The sequence below is a fragment of the Porites lutea genome, chromosome 7 (genome assembly GCF_958299795.1).
Source record: "Porites lutea chromosome 7, jaPorLute2.1, whole genome shotgun sequence".
NCBI classification, from domain to species: domain Eukaryota; kingdom Metazoa; phylum Cnidaria; class Anthozoa; order Scleractinia; family Poritidae; genus Porites; species Porites lutea.
This window is the reverse complement of record NC_133207.1, coordinates 25,447,292-25,468,132: the sequence shown is the minus strand read 5'-3', so window position 1 is coordinate 25,468,132 and position 20,841 is coordinate 25,447,292. Positions and strand designations below refer to the sequence as shown.

The 20,841-nt window shown below is 39.5% G+C and overlaps 2 protein-coding genes across 2 annotated transcripts; both read left to right on the top strand.

Moving 5' to 3' along the window:
* The first annotated feature begins 703 nt into the window (after positions 1–703).
* Positions 704–1,687, top strand: LOC140944677 (RYamide receptor-like). Its single transcript, XM_073393796.1, has one exon. It carries the CDS (start codon positions 704–706, stop codon positions 1,685–1,687), a length of 984 nt encoding a protein of 327 aa, XP_073249897.1.
* Positions 1,688–13,833: 12,146 nt separating this feature from the next.
* Positions 13,834–14,933, top strand: LOC140944676 (RYamide receptor-like). The gene has a single exon (XM_073393795.1). It carries the CDS (start codon positions 13,950–13,952, stop codon positions 14,931–14,933), a length of 984 nt encoding a protein of 327 aa, XP_073249896.1. The 5' UTR covers positions 13,834–13,949.
* Positions 14,934–20,841: the final 5,908 nt, after the last annotated feature.

The following is a 20,841-nucleotide window of genomic DNA, read 5'->3' as shown; positions in this document are numbered from 1 at the left end:
TAATCGCTATTATATATAAATGAAGTGTCACAACGTTATCGAAAAAAAAGAGCTGTAGCCAACAAGTACTGAATTTTGTAACAACTAAAACTGAGCAGTCAAAAGAGTCTGAACAAGCCCTTGTCATAAGAACCTGCTAGTTTCTCTTTGCCGACAGCAGACTTTTGGTTTTCCCATTTTTAGCTCGATCGAGAAGTAAATGTTATAAAAACTTCATGTTTTATTGCACACGTGATAATATGCACTTATTTTTTCCTCATATTCACCTGTTAAGCCTGGGCTTAATGGCCGGAAGACAGCTTCGCCTCCGCTTCCTGTGGTTAACTGTCAAACTTGTGTTGTTGATGATGGTACTACCAAAGATATCATTTTTTAATGTGTTAAAACACACTTGTTTAATCATCTTCTCAATCGATTTCTTAATACAACCACCTGACCTAAATGAAGTGTTCTGGTTGGGTTATAACATACTAATACCCCACTGTTTCTGTCAAAAGGTCGGTTAGCGGATAATGCCGGAACATTACAATAAAAAGTCACTCTTTGAAGGCCTCAGAGGACAGCTGTGCTGTGGCTTCGCAGGGGGCTCGCAATTGTCAATAAAAGTTCTGCCACTCAAACAGCATACGCAGTATACAGAGCAGTAATTCAAGGTTACTTGACTGCATGTGTACAATTCCGTAGAAACGTCGCAAAACTCAGCATGAACTCAACGGCGAACGGATCCAGCGAGTCTTCGAGCTGCTTCACTCAGTTAAATTCCACAGCGTGGAAAATCGGATCAACCGTTTCCTACTGTCTGTTCATTATCGTTTCACTGGCCGCAAATTCTCTCATTGTTATGATCGTTTATAAAACGCCGAACTTAAGAAAACCGATAAATTATTTCATCGCAAACATGGCCTCATCTGATCTGCTGTTTCCAATATTCTGGATACCTTGGAGACTGTCCTACTTGCACACCAACTCGTTTCTTATCGGTGGAAAGCTTGGCCAGGCCTTGTGTAAGCTTATCCCTTTCCTAGCTAATGTTTCCATTGTCGTTTCGATTCAGAATCTGATTCTTATAGCAGTGGATCGCTTTGGAGCCGTGGTATTTCCACTCCGTTCTCCACTCATCAGATCCAAGCTGTGTCCCTTCTTCATTCTCTCCACATGGATAGTTGCCGTAGCTGTTAATTCGCCATACTTGTTCACTTTCGAGCTCGTTGAATACCCAGAGGAAACCTGGTGTCGTCTGGAAAGGAAGAAAGCATTCGGAGAGTTCTCATCCTTTGCCAGTTACCGACTAGCTTTCTACATACTGTTTTTATTTATACCTGTACTGTTGCTAGTCATTCTTTACTCCACCATTGTTATCAAGCTCAAGACAAAGGCACACCCGGGTGAGCAGTCCGCGAACAGTCAGCAACAGCGGAACAAAAGAAACCGAAACGTGTTTCAAATGTCCATTGCTATCGTAACAGTGTTTTTGCTTTGCTGGTTGCCTTCCTCTATCAACGAATTAATCATACAGTATCAGTACACTTTCACGCATTTCTCGTGTAGTTTCTGGATATACTATCACGTCACCTTTTATATGACTTGCGCGTACTGTGCTGTCAACCCGATTATCTGTTTTATGTTTAGCAGTAATTACCGAAAAGCTCTTAAAAGACTCATAAAATGTTCTTTTGTACAGGCGTAAGTCTCAAAAATGTGCTTTTGATTGAATATGTTAAGGAACACCCGTGAATAAAAAATCACCATGACTGCCGTCGGCGCACAAAACTGAGGATTTTAAATAAGATGTGTTCAGTTTAAATCTCCCATGTTGGCGAAAAGTGACAGCATGCATAGGCCATGTATTGTAAAAGGATGGGTGGTAAATAAAACTCAAAAACGGACCATTAGAAACGTTATTGGGGGTGTAGGCTGGCGAAGTACAACTGTACAACTGTTAATTACTGCGGAACCGCTAAGTTAAGGGAAGAGGTTCTGCCGCAAAAAAAACAAACGCATAAAAGGGACAATTATAAACATCTGTTGAATTTTGAGCGCCACTCTAACGTGTGACAGTATTTTGGCGTCGTCAAAAGAAGCAAAGAAAAAAACTGCATGTTTTCGCCCACTGCAAAAATTACAATCCAAAAAGTTAAACAGGAAAGTTAAGCGGCAAGGTGTTGTCTTTTACACAAAATCAATTAAATGATATTGCCCCTTTGAAATGTTTTTATAGACATTTTGTCGCTTTATAAATTTTGATCACCTGACCTATGTTTAAATACATAATGGGTGAATTTCTACATGCAAATAATATGTATCACACCAGTTTAAAATGTCCACTCTTATTGGTTTCCAAATTTCTTTTCAATCGATTTCTAAATACAACCACCATGGCATTAAAATAGCATTCGTTAGTCTGCTCAACAGAAAGGACGGCCATATCGGTCTTCTGATATAGAGTTCGCGTTTTTATACAGTCTTTCCATATCGGTCTCCATATCGGTCTTTCAATAATTGTTATTAAAATAACAATTATTGGGCTCTGGCTTCGCAAGGGGACATGAAAATTTTAAAGTTTAAAAAGTTTGAATTTTAACTGATCGCCGCGATGAATACTGCGTTGTACAGAAGGCGCGCAGCAAACATAAACTCGAGAATGGGGAATGATCGAGCCAGCCTTGGAGCTGCTTCAAACAGTTTAAAGAGAAACTACAGAACTACAATGGTGAAATTGTTATACTGTTCGTAGATGAAAAAAATTCTTGCGCTCTTGATCACAAGACTCCCTGATCACTCTTTCTCAGCCGCAAAGTTACACTTCCTCGTGGGGCTAAGAGCCACATTAAAAATGTTCTTGGCTTGGCGTTGTATTTTTACTATTTATCTGACACAAATTCAACATACGTTTTGAACTGGGCGTTTTGAACACATTAGAACTAGAAATACGTGAATCGCAGGACCTCGCGAAGGACTTCGAGAAAAATTTATAAATTTAAAAAACTTAAGCAATATAAAGAAATAAAACAAAACTGCAATAACTAAACAGAAGATTAAACGTAAAGAAAAAAGAAAAGAAAAGAAGAGAAAAAAAACAGTTTCTACGGGGAATCGAGGAATAGATGGGCGATGCGAGTTTGCAGCTCGCTATGATCCACGCGCGGTCCACGCTTCGCGCGCGACGAGATTTTAAACTCACTTCGCTCGGCGCAAAACAAACAGGTCTTGTTACTGTATGATATTGTTTAAATTTTGTTTAGAAACCAATATCTTTGTTCTCTCTCTTCGCTCTCCTAGGTTTCATATTTACTGGACAACCCAAGCTTGAAAGTCAAATTTAAGACAGAAAAAAATCGATTTGACAAAGTAAATAACTCGAAGGTTTAATGCTAATGAGTTTCTCCCAGCCAATAATTACAAGACTTACTCAAGCATTAATATGAGTTGAGCGTTTTTGTCACTTTGGTCATTATAAAAATGATTGCCAGTTATCGAGCGATAGAATTGTAACCAACAAGTATTGAAATTCGCAACAATTAAAACTGCAGTCAGCAAAGAAGTAACGAGCCTCGACTATTTGTTGAGGAAGAACCTGCTAGTTTCCCTTTGCCGACAGCAGACTCCTTCTTTTTAGTTCGATCGAGAAGTAAGTGATGTACATAAAAACTGCCTGTTTTATGCACACATTATAACAGGCTGGTTGGCTTAAGGCCATTAAATTCATTAGATAACTGACACCATTATACAAACTTACTTTGTTAAGGGCTCAGCAGCTTGGTTAGGCCTTACGTAAGCTTTTCCCTTTCTCAGTTTGCTTTGACTTAAAAGAAGGCGGTGTAGAGCGCTTTCCGCGCGTCACAAACATAAACTCAACAACTTGGAATGGATCGATCGAGTCTTCAAGCTGCTTGAAAAATCTTAGGGACTTTAGCCTTCAGTCTGATTCTCGCCGTTTCTTTGCTCGGAACTTTCTCATTGTAGCGATCGTCTGTTGGGGGAGCAAGGATGCGGCAGTGTTGAGAGCCCTCGTCTCCCAACAATGTCGCCCGGGTTCAAATCCCGGCGTTGACGCAATATGTGTGTTGAGTTTGTTGTTGCTTCTCCAATTTTGCTCCGAGATGTTTCCGGTTTTCCCCTCTCCTCAAAAACCAACATTTGCAAATTGCAATTCGACCGGGAATCAGGTAGATGAAGAGCCACTTTGTGGATGTGCTACCAACAAATCATTATTTATTTACGTAGTTAGTTAGTTAGTTAGTTTATAAAACGCCAAACTTAAGAGAGACGATAAATTATTTCATCGCAAACATGGCCATGTCCTATCCTCTGTATCCAATTACCTTGGCTTCTGTCAAGCTTGCACACAAACTCGTGGCTTATTGGTGGTAAGCGTGGACAGGCCTTGTTTAAGTTTCTCCCTTTCTTTGGTAATGTTTCCATTGCCATTTCGATTCAGAATACGATTCTGATAACAATGGATCAATTTGGAGCCGTTCTCTCTCCCAGTCTCCTCTCGTTTCCCCCTTGTTTTTCCCGGGTACGATTTAACTCGCTCCCCACCATCTGAACACGCGCTTAACCGATCTGAACGCCTGGAAAAGGCTATCATGTTTAAAATGAAGGGCACGCCCTTCAATGGTTACTGTATGATGAATTAACTTAGGGATGTTTAATTGGGAGGTACTATTACATGTCTGGAAGATTCATTTATTACTTGTTTAGATGTACACGTTTAAAATAGTGCTCAACATAAACCTTGACCTGTCATGAATTCGTTGTACTGAACATGCTGAAACAGATATGTTCTATGTTATTATGCTTCCGCGGGAACCGTCTAAAGTACCTTTCGTCCTCGTCTGGACTTTCAGGAAATTACTTCTATTCCTATTTTTGGTAGTTTTGGCCAGTTTGCTAGTATTCCCGTTTTCATTCAGCTCATGATTTTTACAGGCAATTAGAACTATTAGAATTATAATAATGATACTGTGTAATTTCTCTTAATATTTGAGCGTCTGTTAAGATTGACATCTATTGTAAGGAGTGTAACTTCTGATATTTATCATGTATTGCATTTTTAATTTGTTCTCGGAATTTTTCCGATCCCATCCGCAGGGATCCGGGGTTAATTTATGGAAAATTTTAGCCTATCAACGTTCGATAAAGGAGCTTAACGCTTAGTACCTTTCTTGCAGTTATTTTTTGTTATCATTATTTTTTTTTCTTGTTGCTTTATATTGACTGGAAAACCCAAGCTTTCAAATGGAATGTAAGAAAAAAAACTTGTTTTGACACATCGTTTCTCATATATGCAAATAAAAAGTTAAACCCTTTCGTATAAGTCTCATTGACAAAATTAATGGTACCCTTTTCACATATTAGTTTAGACCACTGCATTCCCTTTAACTGTTGCAAATGCACTGTTTTTTAATTATGAATAAATCACTAAGCCAGAGAGTTTTTGGGGGTTTGTCCCAGCCATAACATACACCTGTTGGCCCCTATCCCTTTAAACTCTAAAGTCAAAATTTAAATTCTCATTTGTTGCCCCTTTTCAATTCTTACAGAAGTAGTGGGAAGAATTTGATTTAATATCAAGCAAATTCATCTTGTCAAGTCATCTTGTCAAGCAAATTCATCTTGTCTGTGATCATGTCCGTAATTGTCGTGACCACTCTATTTTACAAAGCATTGATATTACAAAGAGAAATTTGATACTGATCACTCTTAGGGGTTCACAGTATTGGCCATTATAGAGAGTTTCCTCCCCAGTGGGACTCTAAGAAAACAGAACTGGCTTAGTTTGGTCTGTGAATTAACAGTGAACAGTAGTGTTCAGTCAGATATCTGAAAGTACAGCTGTACGGCAGGACCTGAGAGAGCTTTTGTGTGCGTGTGTGTGTACTTGCTTGACTTGCCCAACTGTGATCGACTATACTGGGGAACTTCTTGCATTTCAGTCTGTTAAGTGAGTGATTTACTTAAAAATATCTGGCTTAATTTTTTGCATAACAGTGCGTTGTCAGTTTAATTTTATCTTTTTTGCAGAAACCCCTTTTGTTTCCTTTAGTCATTGTTAAGTACTTGTAGTGACAGTCCTGTATGTTTTTCTTGTTGCTGTTGTAGACACTTGATAACGGAATGCGCATCATTCAACTGGAGACAGCTGTTGGAGCTGCCATGAAGAATTTTGAAGGAGCTCATGGTAAAAGATAACACGTACAAACTGTTTTAGTTATGATGATGATGATGATGATGATGATAATGATGATGTAATGTTGGTAACGCGGCGACGTTAATGGTGTAATTGTTGATTAATTGTTACGTTTATTATCATCATTGTCAACATCATGAAGTATCTTTATTTTTAACTTGTTTTTTTTTTAATATCAGAGACGGATAATTCTCTTTTGTAATGACTTAATTGAAAACTCTGGACTGCCTGCAGGTATTGACCGCATCTGAGCCGCAAGGAATAAATTTGCGAAATCGTGATTGCCATTTTTATGATTTATATAATTCTTAATGCTATAATTATAGTGCTTAATTCTTACTTCAAATATTTCTGTAAGTTATGTACATATTTTTTTTTCAAAATTGAATAAAATTATAGTTATTATAAAAAAATCATCATTATTATTATTATCATTATCATTATCATTATCATTATTATTATTATTATTGTTATTAGCAACGTCATGCAAGTTACATGAATGGTTCAAAGATTTTTTTTGTCAAATCACGCTTCAGCTGCAGATATCATAATCCCTTCGAACACCACACTTGCAGGTATAAACGTACCACGAAGACGTTTCCTTCCGGTCAAAACCTGTTCTGATCTGTTGATTATCATGTCAAACTTGTATGAAATGAAACACGGCCAACTGGAGATGAGTCATCTTAGACAATTTCCACCTGTGCCCATAGTACAACTCAGCGGCTCACACTTCAAAAAGGTGCGTGGACATTCCTCACGGTGCCTAATGTTCCAATCTCGTCCCTAGAGTCTGCGTTACCCTGATCCAGCGAAACGTGCAACGGACGATTGGTGTGATCCTTGGTGCTGACCAAAAGGATCGCAGTCTCTGGGAACGAGATTAATAATGTTCAGGACCTGTGTTACCCTGGGTGCCGGAGACTTTTTATGCGCGGTTTCCTGTTGCGGTCAAGTCTTTGTAAGCACTGTTTAATGGACTTAGTAAAGTCAAATTCCTGTAGTGTTAGTTTTAGTGTTTTTACCGATTACACTACAAGAAGAGCTAATGGGATGGCATCTGTGGTAAGTTGCAAGAACCAGTAATCGAATTGTTGGGGTATATACAGCTTTAAATCTTGACTAAGGAAAACGAAAGTTAGTTCGAGTTAGCGAGGAATTCGAGTTATTTGAGTTCGAGTTAACCGAATTAAAATAGCTGAAAATAGGGGTCAAATCCAATGGAAATGGGGCTCTGTTTGGGTTAGCAGAGACGTTCGAGTTATCCGAATTCAATTTACCGGACCGTCCTCTACTATTATAAACCCGCTGTGAAATTTTCTGAATTTTCCTTACCGTTATTTATTTTTCTTTTTTGCATGGGTCAACAGTTGAAGGACTCCTTGGCGCGCTTTGAGACCATTCCTGATCTCTTAGAACTGGATCATCTGACTGTATCTGGTGACGTCACATTCGGCAAAGGAGTCTCTCTGAAGGTGAGCTCTTTCTTAGTGTTGGTAGGACATACCGGCAGAAGAAGAGGTGTACGGTCTAGCCTGTTCCAGGCGCTCAGATTGTGGTGGCTGCGCAAAGAGATGTGAGCAGGAAAAACCAAACGCCTGGGACGGGTTATGCCCAGTCTGAAGTAACCTAGAGATAGCCAGACAAACAGACTCGAAGAACTTTATAAAAAACGGATAAATAATTTTCTAACGTGTTCAGTTCGTCGACAGTGGCGTTATTATTTTAAATTGTAAAATATTTTGCCTTTGCTATCCACCCTAAATGATCGAATTCTCTTGTCTTCCAAGTCTTCTGTTGTTTCAGGATGGCAACTATACTTTAAAATTAAATGCGAAAATTTTGTATGCAGATAAATGGATAGCAGTCTCTCTTATACCTTATGTACAAGGCAATGAATTTCCTAATTGATAGCATCAATGCTGGCTGCGTAGTTTGCTGTTTTTCAGCGATGATTTTGATTTTTTGTTATTTTTCTTCAGGGCACTGTTATTGTGATTGCTAATCATGGCGATAGGATCGATATTCCCTCAGGTGCTTTGCTGGAAAACAAGATCGTCTCTGGAAACCTCAGAATCTTACACCATTAAAAACTGCTTTATAGTTTAGTCTATATATATAGTGTAGTTAGGCTTTGTAAGTAGTATAGAAACTGTCCTTATAAAGACCGAAATCAGAATTCGAGGTTTATCTCAAATGTGATTTTCTAGAAAACCATTAGAAAACAAATAGTACAGCTAAAGAGGCTTAATTTGACTGGTAACACCATGAGATTGCGCTCATAAACGTAGAAGGTAGAACTGTACGCTAAATAAATAGTATCACGTGAAAGTACTGCTGAAAGGTTCAACTGAATGGTCACACCATAGGATTTTGTCCACAGACTTGCAGTTATAACCTGTTTTATAGCATTTATCAATAGTACCGTGTGAAAATGCTGCTTAGGTCATTCATTTGACTGATCAAAACATAAAGATTTTGTCCACCGCCTCAGAAAACAACTGAGCATAGGGCGGCATGTCTTCTTAGATAGACTGTTCCGAAAGATAGCCGAGAACGAGGGCTGTAGACGTTATCTACATAGGGGGTGGGGGACGGTTTGGGAGTAGACCCTGAGGAGGTCTTTCTACCCCCACCGCTATAAAGCCCGACGTTCGCCCCATCGGAACATTTGCAACCTATTACAAAATGGTTGTCAGTGAAGATGAGCGCTCGACCTCACCCATCTTGCGGAAATTTAGGGACTTTGAACAGTCTATTTTATCAATGGCTTAAATGGTTGAAGGCGTATGGGATACTATCAGATATTTTTAAAATATTTAATCACAAGAAAAGTTCATAACTTAGAGAAATCTATTTTTAGTCATAGAAACCATTAATCTTCGTTCGTAATCAAGAATTATAATGCGATTAAACATGTTACAATCGACCCTAATGAACTCATGTTTCGGGAGAAGGTCTAAAACAGCGCGAATGTGGAAATGTGGACAACAAGGGTTACTAAGCATGGGTAAGGGCATTAGGCTGGATATTGGCCAAGTTTTTTTCCTTGAGGCCCATAAAAACGTAAAAAACAACGAGGCTAGTACCCAGCCGTCTTGAGCAAACAAGCTTGGTCAATAAATGATTTATGATGTTATTAAAACAAAGTCTTTTCTTGCAGGACAAAGCAGGTAGACCCGAGCAGACAAGATAGGCTCATCTTGCCCGCTTGCGGAGTCAGCCATGTATACTCCACATATAGTAAGAGAGTAGAAAGTACCTGAGTCTGTGAAATAAGTACAGCACAGATAATAGGGTACTGAAAGCTCATATGACAGGAAACTAACGTAAAAAGGATTTGAAGAACTCTCAAACGTTTTTTTTTGTCTAGGTAGGAGGCTAGATTGTTTCATGAGACACACGCGATAAAGTGTCCCGAGACATGCTTTTGTTTGACCACAGTTGTTAATCGGCCTCAAAAACGTTCTTGTTCGTTCCTTAAGCGGGGGCGTAGCCAGCTTTTCGTGGCTGACTTTCATTTCCTCATATCCTGAAAATTGCATGCGTGACTAGTCTGACCTCACTAACACTTTGAACTCTTAAGCTTTTTAGCTCACCCCAACAACCCAAAATTTATTACAAGCGTGAGAGTGATCAAACCAAACATTTGTAGGCCCGGGCCAACAGGTCTTTGGGCCGGCTACGCCCCTGTCAAGTACTTAGATTTTGGGTTATCATTGTCAAGAAAACTGGAGCTGAAAGCCCGGACGTGTTTTCGTTCTTTTTGCAATAGCGTTGTAAATGTTCTGTAGTGTGAAAATAGCTTGTTTAAAGTGGTTAGCAGTCAACAGTACTTCCTAAGTTAATAGTGCTCACAGAGCATTTTGGATAGGAGAACAAAATATATAGATCATATATAATGCAATGATTTTTTTTTATTTTGTCCGCAGCGCCTTTGAAGACTTTCCCGTCTCAGACAAAATTTTAAAAAAAGCGCGACAAACCATCCGCATCATTTGTTTGGCGTTGATGATGACGGAAAATTTGTCTCAATTAATAAACAACTTTTTCGCTAATGAAAAAAGGCCCTATCTGTTCAATCGATTTCTTAATACTCTGGTTGCCTTAAGGTCAGTTGATAACTGACACCATTATACAAACTCACTTTAAGCAGCTGTGCTGAGGCGTCGCAGGGGACTTACAATTGCCAATAAAAGTTCTGAATCGAACAGGATACGCAATATACAGAGCATTAATTCAAAGTTACTTAACTGCATTTGTAAAATTCCTCAGATAAGTCGCAAACCTAAGCATGAACTCAACGGTGAACTGATTTCACTGCGTGGAAAATCGGAGGAACCGTTGCCTTTTGTCTGATCATCATCATTTCACTGGTCGCAAACTCTCTCATTGTTATCCTCGTTTGTAAAACGCCGAACTTAAAAAAACCGATAAATTATTTTATCGCAAAAATGGCCTCATCTGATTTGTTGTATCCACTATTCTGGATACCTTCGAGCCTATCCGGCTTGCACACCAGTTACTCGTTTCTTATCGGTGGTAAGCTTGGTCAGGTCTTGTGTAAGCTTGTCCATTTCCTTGGTAACGTTTTCATTGTCGTTTCGATTCAGATTCTGATTATGATAGCAGTGGGTCGATTTGGAGTCGTGGTATTTTCACTCCGTTCCCCACTCATCAGATCCAAGCTGTGTCCCTTCTTCATTCTCGTCACGTGGATCTTTGCCATAGTTTTTAATTTTTCAGATGTCTTCACTTTAGAGCTCGTTGAATACCCCGGAGGGAACCTGGTGTGTTGAGAGATGGAAGAACGTATTTGGAGAGTCATTGTCCTATGCCAGTTTCCTGCTTTGCTGTTGTTAGTCATTCTTTACTCCATCATCTTTATCAAGCTCAAGACACAGGCACACCCAGGTGAACAGTCGACCAACAATCAGCAACAGCGGAAAAGAAGAAACAGAAGCGTTTTTCATATGTCCATTGCTATCGTAACAGTGTTTTTGCTTTGCTGGTTGCCTTTCAGTACGAACCATTTAATCATAGCGTATCAGGACAGCTCTGCCCATTTCTCGTGTAGTTTCTCGATATATTTTTATGTAACCTACTTTTTGATTCACCCTTACTGTGCTATCAACCCGATTATCTGCTTTATGTTTAGTAGTAATTATCGGCAAGGTATAAAAAGACTCATAAAATGTTCTTTTGTACGGGCGTAAGTCGCGAAATGTGCTTTTCATTGAGGTTCGTGGAACATTCGCCAATAAAAAACTATCATGACTGTTTTTTTCCTTAAGAAGTAAAATGTGTTCCAGTTTATGCCCCCCTGAGTTTGCCCTGCCATGACTGCAAAGAGTGACAGCATAGGCGACGTATTGTAAGAGTTTTGGTGGTAATTCAGATCTGATCCAGACCTTAAGATGAGGGGAGGGGGGGCCGATCAACCAGACCCTTAGATAAGGGGGGGGGGGGGGGCAGGTCTCCAAAAATTTTTCTCGACTCTTCGGGCCTTAGTTTGGTCTAAAAATAAGGGGGGGCGGGGCCCCCCGGGCCCCTCCCCTGGATCTGCCACTGAATAAAACTCAGGGATGGACAATGCACCCTTCCAGCACCAGAGCTGTTCATTCGCTCGCTTGATCACTTGCCGTCACTCAACAAGTTGGGAAGTTCTGCTCGCAGGGTGCAATGAAACAATAAGAAACGTTGTGGGGGTGGGTGAACTACAAAATAAATATTCATGCAAGGGGGAAATAAGCTGAAAAATAAAAAGAAATGTTAACGAAAAATGATATGTATCATAACAGTTTTCACCGGTCGATTTCTAAATGAGACAAACACAGTGGCTTAGTATTCATTAATCTGCTCGCTGTAGTATAGCAGGGGCAGCGATTCCTTTTTCCGCCCCGCGAACATTTGGCTTGCCCTTCCCCCTGACTATCTGAGAGCCTGGAACAGCTCAGTTTAACCAATGTAAAGAAGTAGGAATGGTCACGGATGGAAAAAAGACTTAGTGCCGCGTATCAGCGACAGAACTGATGTAATTGCAGGTGTTCAATCGAGGACGCTGACATGCGCGGGAACCAGGCTGCTCAGAGGACGCGTCGTCTGTGGAACAGACCATCATGTTCCTTAAACTGACTTCGCGCGTGTAAGCCACAAAAGGTGGTTGCATGAGGAAGGACACATCGAGTTTGCTCATCCGTTGATCAGAATAGAGTGCGAAAATTCCCTTGATGTTTAACCGGCGGTATATGAGAACAAGGCGTCACGCTTTTAGGACGGGAGCAGTGCGTCATGACGGCTAATGGTTGCATTGATATGAGTTACGCGGGTGGGTTTTCAGGTCATTCTTAAGATAAAATGCCGCAACATTATCGAGAGGCAAGAATTTTAGTAAAGAAATACTGAAGGTTGTAGCAATTAAAAGCAGTCAAAGACTGACGGAAGAAACAAGTACGCCTTGTCTTTTTCTTTAAGGAAGAACGTTTTTTTTTATAACCTCCTATTTTAAGTTCGATCGAGAAGTGAATGCATAAAAACTACAGGTTTTATGCACACGTGACAACATGCATTTATAGTTTTGCCTCAAATTCCTGTTTAGCCTGGGCTTTTATGGCTTAAATGCTTCCTGTATTTAACTATCAAGTAGTGTAGCTCATGATCGAATATGCGTATTTTCAAATTGGCACATCAACTAACTACATTTGCATTTGCTAATGGAAAGAATAATGGATTTACAATTAATGACACTAAAAACACATTTTAGTATATTTAATCGATTTTGTCTAGACTTGCCAGGGGAAAATTTTGTCGGCGGCGCTTTTGAAGATTGTCCCGTCTCAGGTAAAAGTTAAAAATTGCGCGACAAACCATCGGCATCATTTATTAGGCGTTGATGATGACAGGATATTCCGCTATTCATAAGCTCTCTTTATATTTTCGCCGAAAGCATATTAGTTTTGAAAAGTAGGTTGTTACATAAATGACAATAAACTTGGTCCTTTCTCTTTTAAATGACTCCCGTCATTAAACGCCCCTCTTGGAACCCTAAAAGTAGTAATCGCTATTATATATAAATGAAGTGTCACAACGTTATCGAAAAAAAAGAGCTGTAGCCAACAAGTACTGAATTTTGTAACTACTAAACTTGAGCAGTCAAAAGAGTCTGAATAAGCCCTTGTCAGAAGAACCTGCTAGTTTCTCTTTGCCGACAGCAGACTTTTGGTTTTCCCATTTTTAGCTCGATCGAGAAGTAAATGTTATAAAAACTTCATGTTTTATTGCACACGTGATAATATGCACTTATTTTTTCCTCATATTCACCTGTTAAGCCTGGGCTTAATGGCCTGAAGACAGCTTCGCCTCTGCTTCCTGTGGTTAACTGTCAAACTTGTGTAGTTGATGATGGTACTACCAAAGATATCATTTTTTAATGTGTTAAAACACACTTGTTTAATCATCTTCTCAATCGATTTCTTAATACAACCACCTGACCTAAATGAAGTGTTCTGGTTGGTTTATAACATACTAATACCCCACTGTTATGTCAAAAGGTCGGTTAGCGGATAATGCCGGAACATTACAATACAAAGTCACTCTTTGAAGGCCTCAGAGGACAGCTGTGCTGTGGCTTCGCAGGGGGCTTGCAATTGTCAATAAAAGTTCTGCCACTCAAACAGCATACGCAGTATACAGAGCAGTAATTCAAAGTTACTTGACTGCATGTGTACAATTCCGTAGATACGTCGCAAAACTCAGCATGAACTCAACGGCGAACGGATCCAGCGAGTCTTCGAGCTGCTTCACGCAGTTAAATTCCACAGCGTGGAAAATCGGAGCAACCGTTTCCTACTGTCTGTTCATTATCGTTTCACTGGCCACAAATTCTCTCATTGTTATGATCGTTTATAAAACGCCGAACTTAAGAAAACCGATAAATTATTTCATCGCAAACATGGCCTCATCTGATATGCTGTTTCCAATATTCTTGATACCTTGGAGACTGTCCTACTTGCACACCAACTCGTTTCTTATCGGTGGTCAGCTTGGTCAGGCCTTGTGTAAGCTTGTCCCCTTCTTTTCAGACGTTTCCACTGTCGTTTCGATTCAGAATCTGATTCTTATAGCAGTGGATCGCTTTGGAGCCGTGGTATTTCCACTCCGTTCTCCACTCATCAGATCCAAGCTGTGTCCCTTCTTCATTCTCTCCACATGGATAGTTGCGGTAGCTTTCTATTCGCCATACTTGTTCACTTTCGAGCTCGTTGAATACCCGAAGGGAATCCGGTGTGGTCTGGAATGGAAGAAAGCATTCGGAGAGTTCTCATCCTTTGTCAGTTACCAACTAGTTTCCTACATACTGTTTATATTTATACCTGTACTGTTGCTAGTCATTCTTTACTCCACCATTGTTATCAAGCTCAAGACAAAGGCACATCCGGGTGAACAGTCCGCGAACAGTCAGCAACAGCGGAACAAAAGAAACCGAAACGTGCTTCAAATGTCCATTGCTATCGTAACAGTGTTTTTTCTTTGCTGGTTGCCTTTCTCTATCAACTATTTAATCATACAGTATCAGGACACTTTCACGCATTTCTCGTGTAGTTTCTGGATATACTATAAAGTCGCCATTTATATGACTTGCGCGTACTTTGCTATCAACCCAGTTATCTGTTTCATGTTTAGCAGTAATTACCGAAAAGCTCTTAAAAGACTCATAAAATGTTCTTTTGTACAGGCGTAGGTCGCAAAAATGTGCTTTTGATTGAATATGTTAAGGAACACTCGTGAATAAAAAATCACCACGACTGCCGTCGGCGCACATAACTGAGGATTTTCAATAAGATGTGTTCAGTTTAAATCTCCCATGTCGGCGAAAAGTGACAGCATGCATAGGCCATGTATTGTAAAAGGTTGAGTGGTAAATAAAACTCAGGAACAGATCATTAGAAACGTTATTAGGGGTGTAGGCTGGCGAAGTACAACTGTACAACTGTTAATTACTACGGAACCGCTAAGTTAAGGGAAGAGGTTCTGCCGCAAAAAAATAAACGAATAAGAGGGACGATTATAAACATCTGTTGAATTTTGAGCGCCACTCTAACGTGTGACAGTATTTTTGCGTCGTCAAAAGAAGCAAAGAAAAAAACTGCATGTTTTTGTGGCACGTACGCCGTTCGCCCAATGCAAAAATTACAATGCAAAAAGTTAAACAGGAAAGTTAAGCGGCAAGGTGTTGTCTTTTACACAAAATCAATTAACTGATATTGCCCTTTTGAAATGTTTTTATAGACATTTTGTCGCTTTATAAATTTTGATCACCTGACCTATGTTTAAATACATAATGGGTGAATTTCTACATGCAAATAATATGTATCACACCAGTTTAAAATGTCCACTCTTATTGGTTTCCAAATTTCTTTTCAATCGATTTCTAAATACAACCACCATGGCTTTAAAATAGCATTCGTTAGTCTGCTCAGCAAAAAGGACGGCCATGTCGGTCTTCTGATATAGAGTTCGCGTTTTTATACAGTCTTTCCATATCGGTCTTCATATCGGTCTTTCAATAATTGTTATTAAAATAACAATTATTGGGCTCAGGCTTCGCAAGGGGACATGAAAATTAAAGTTTGAAAAGTTTGAATTTTAACTGATCGCCGCGATGAATACTGCGTTGTAAAGAAGGCGCGCAGCAAACATAAACTCGAGAATGGGGAATGGATCGAGCCAGCCTTGGAGCTGCTTCAAACAGTTTAAGGACAAACTACAGAGCTACAATGGTGAAATTGTTATACTGCTCGTAGATGAAAAACATTCTTGCGCTCTTGATCACAAGACTCCCTGATCACTCTTTCTCAGCCGCAAAGTTACACTTCCTCTTGGGGCTAAAAGCCACATTAAAAATTTTCTTGGCTTGGCGTTGTATTTTTACTATTTATCTGGTACAAATTCAACATACGTTTTGAATTGGGCGTTTTGAACACATTAGAACTAGAAATACGTGAATCGCAGGACCTCGCGAAGGACTTCGAGAAAATTTATAAATTTAAAAAACTTAAGCAATATAAAGAAATAAAACAAAACTGCAATAACTAAACAGAAGATCAAACGTAAAGAAAAAAGAAAAGAAGAGAAAAGAAACAGTTTCTACGGGGAATCGAGGAATAGATGGGCGATGCGAGTTTGCAGCTCGCTATGATCCACGCGCGGTCCACGCTTCGCGCGCGACGAGATTTTAAACTCACTTCGCTCGGCGCTAAACTAACAGGTCTTGTTACTGTATGATATTGTTTACATTTTGTTTAGAAACCAATTCTTTGTTCTCTCTCTTCGCTCTCCTAGGTTTCATATTTACTGGACAACCCAAGCTTGAAAGTCAAATTTAAGACAGAAAAAAATCGATTTGACAAAGTAAATAACTCGAAGGTTTAATGCTAATGAGTTTCTCCCAGCCAATAATTACAAGACTTACTCAAGCATTAATATGAGTTGAGCGTTTGGGTCACTTTGGTCATTATAAAAATGATTGCCAGTTATCGAGCGATACAATTGTAACCAACAAGTATTGAAATTCGTAACAATTAAAACTGCAGTCAGCAAAGAAGTAACAAGCCTCGACTATTTGTTGAGGAAGAACCTGCTAGTTTCCCTTTGCCGACAGCAGACTCCTTCTTTTTAGTTCGATCGAGAAGTAAGTGATGTACATAAAGACTGCCTGTTTTATGCACACATTATAACAGGCTGGTTGGCTTAAGGCCATTAAATTCATTAGATAACTGACACCATTATACAAACTTACTTTGTTAAGGGCTCAGCAGCTTGGTTAGGCCTTACGTAAGCTTTTCCCTTTCTCAGTTTGCTTTGACTAAAAAGAAGGCGGTGTAGAGCGTTTTCCGTGCGTCACAAACATAAACTCAACAACTTGAAATGGATCGATCGAGTCTTCAAGCTGCTTGAAAAACCTTAGGGACTTTAGCCTTCAGCCTGATTCTCGCCGTTTCTTTGCTCGGAACTTTCTCATTGTAGCGATCGTTTGTTGGGGGAGTAAGGATGCGGAAGTGATGAGAGCGCTCGTCTCCCACCAATGCCGCCCGGGTTAAAAACCCGGCTTTGACGCAATATGTGTGTTGAGTTTGTTGTTGCTTCTCCTCTTTTGCTCCGAGATGTTTGCGGTTTTCCCCTCTCCTCAAAAACCAACATTTGCAAATTGCAGTTCGACCAGGAATCAGGTAGACGAAGAGCCACTTTGTGGATGTGCTACCAACAAATCATTATTTATTTACGTAGTTAGTTAGTTAGTTTATAAAACGCCAAACTTAAGAGAGACGATAAATTATTTCATCGCAAACATGGCCATGTCCTATCCTCTGTATCCAATTACCTTGGCTTCTGTCAAGCTTTCACACAAACTCGTGGCTTATTGGTGGTAAGCGTGGACAGGCCTTGTTTAAGTTTCTCCCTTTCTTTGGTAATGTTTCCATTGCCATTTCGATTCTGATAACAATGGATCAATTTGGAGCCGTTCTCTCTCCCAGTCTCCTCTCGTTTCCCCCTTGTTTTCCCCGGGTACGATTTAACTCGCTCCCCACCATCTGAACACGCGCTTAACCGATCTGAACGCCTGGAAAAGGCTATCATGTTTAAAATGAAGGGCATGCCCTTCAATGGTTACTGTATGATGAATTAACTTAAGGATGTTTAATTGGGAGGTACTGTTAGATGTCTGGAAAATTCATTTATTACTTGTTTAGATGTACACGTTTAAAATAGTGCTCAACATAAACCTTCGCCTGTCATGAATTCGTTGTACTGAACATGCTGAAACAGATATGTTCTATGTTATTATACTTCCGCTGGAACCGTCTAAAGTACCTTTCGTCCTCGTCTGGACTTTCAGGGAATTACTTCTATTCCTATTTTTGGTAGTTTTGGCCAGTTTGCTAGTATTCCCGTTTTCATGCAGCTCATTGTTTTTACAGGCAATTAAAACTATTAGAATTATAATAATGATACTGTGTAATTTCTCTTAATATTTAAGCGTCTGTTAAGATTGACATCTATTGTAAGGAGTGTAACTTCTGATGTTTATCATGGATTGCATTTTTAATTTGTTCTCGGAATTTTTCCGATCCCATCCGCAGGGATCCGTGGTTAATTTATGGAAAATTTTAGCCGATCAAAGTGCGATAAAGGAGCTTAACGCTTCTGTTCTAATATCGACAGTCACTACTTAAGTGACATGATTTTCAAACTGTATTTTTAGTGCTTTTCTTGCAGTTATTTTTTATTATCATTATTTTTTTTTCTTGTTGCTTTATATTGACTGGAAAACCCAAGCTTTCAAATGGAATGTAAGAAAAAAAACTTGTTTTGACACATCGTTTCTCATTATATGCAAATAAAAAGTTAAACCCTTTCCTATAAGTCTCATTGACAAAATTAATGGTACCCTTTTCACATATTAGTTTAGACCACTGCATTCCCTTTAACTGTTGCAAATGCACTGTTTTTTAATTATGAATAAATCACTAAGCTAGAGAGTTCTTTGGGGTTTGTCACAGCCATAAAATACACCTGTTGGCCCCTTATCCCTTTAAACCCTAAGATCAAAATTTAAATTCTCATTTTGTTGCCCCTTTTCAATTCTTACAGAAGTGGGAAGAATTTGATTCAATATCAAGCAAATTCATCTTGTCTGTGATCATGTCCGTAATTCTCGTGACCACTCTATTTTACAAAGCATTGATATTACAAAGAGAAATTTGATGCTGATCACTCTTAGGGGTTCACAGTATTGGCCATTATAGAGAGTTTCCTCCCCAGTGGGACTCTAAGAAAACAGAACTGGCTTAGTTTGGTCTGTGAATTGACAGTGAACAGTAGTGTTCAGTCAGATATCTGAAGGTACAGCTGTACGGCAGGACCAGAGAGAGCTTTTGTGTGCGTGTGTGCCTGTACTTGCTTGACTTGCCCAACTGTGATCGACTACACTGGGGAACTTCTTACATTTCAGTCTGTTAAGTGAGTTATTTACGTAAAAACATCTGGCTTAATTTTTTCCATAACAGTGCACTGTTAATGTTTCCTTTAGTCATTGTTAAGTACTTGTAGTGACAGTCCTCTATGTTTTTCTTGTTGCTGTTGTAGACACTTGACAACGGAATGCGCATCATTCAACTGGAGACCGCTGTTGGAGCTGCCATGAAGAATTTTGAAGGAGCTCATGGTAAAAGATAACACGTCCAAACTGTTTTAGTGATGATGATGATTAAAATAATAATGGTGGTGATTATTGTAACGGCGGTGACGGGGATGTTGGTAACCGCGGCGATATTAATGGTGTTAGAGCGATTTTCGTAAGACCTTGAAAATGGTTTCGGTAAGTGTTCGTTACTTGTTTTAACAGCCAATGGATGAAAAGATCAAAACATGGACTCTTTCGTTTTCCCGCCAAAGAAAACCCTAATATGGAGAAGGCATTGTTCGATTGGCCAATCGTGTTGCAGTATGACGTCAAAGCGAAGTATCGATTGATTTCTAGAAAGTTCTCGGGCATGAAGACATTTCACCCGACCATTCGCTTAACCAACCAAAAGCCACGCACATTTTTGTATCCGTTCGACAAACCAATCAAATCGCTCTATTTCCGTTCGTCTGTTGTTGCAGTGTTGTTCGCGCTTTTTCATTTCAAGGTCATACGAAAATCGCTCCATTGATGATTAATTGTTACTTTTATTATTATCATTATTATTACCATCGTCATCATCAACATCATCATCAATCATCATTATCATTATTATTATTATTATTATTATTATTATTATTAATAATATTAATATTATTATTATTATTATTATTATCAACATCATGCAAGTTACATGAGTGGTTCAAAGTTTTTTTTGTCAAATCACTCTTCAGCTGCAAATATCGTAATCCCTTCCAACACCACACTTGCAGGTATAAACGTACCACGAAGACGTTTCCTTGCGGTAAAAACCTGTTCTGATCTGTTGATTATCATGTCAAACTTGTATGAAATGAAACACGGCCAACTGGAGATGAGTCATCTTAGACAATTTCCAACTGTGCCCATAGTACAACTCAGCGGCTCACACTTCAAAAAGGTGCGTGGACATTCCTCACGGTGCCTAATGTTCCAATCTCGTCCCCAGAGCCTGCGTTACCCTGATTCAGCGAAACGTGCAACGGACGATTGGTGTGATCCCTGGTGCTGACCAAAAGGATCTCAGTCTCTGGGAACGAGATTGATAATGTTCAGGACCTGTATTACCCTGGGTGCCAGAGAGTTTTTATGCGCGGTTTCCTGTTGCGGTCAAGTCTTTATAAGCACTGTTCAATGGACTTAGTTAAATCAAATTGCCGTAGTGTTGGTTTTAGTGTTTTTACCGATTACACGACAAGAAGAGCTAATGGGATGGCATCTGTCGTAAGTTGCAAGAACCAGTAATCGAGTTAATGGGGTAAATACAGCTTTAAATCTTGACTAAGGAAAACGAAATTTCGAGTGAGCCATGAATTCGAGTTATTTGAGTTCGAGTTAACCGAATTAAAATAGCTGAAAATAGGGGTCAAATCCAAGGGAAATGGGGCTTTGTTTGGTTCAGCGGAGTCGTTCGAGTTATCCGAAT

Coding starts and splice junctions, on each gene's coding strand:
- LOC140944676 (XM_073393795.1), top strand. CDS start 13,950: ATGAACTCAACGGCGAACGGATCCAGCGAGTCTTCGAGCTGCTTCACG.
- LOC140944677 (XM_073393796.1), top strand. CDS start 704: ATGAACTCAACGGCGAACGGATCCAGCGAGTCTTCGAGCTGCTTCACT.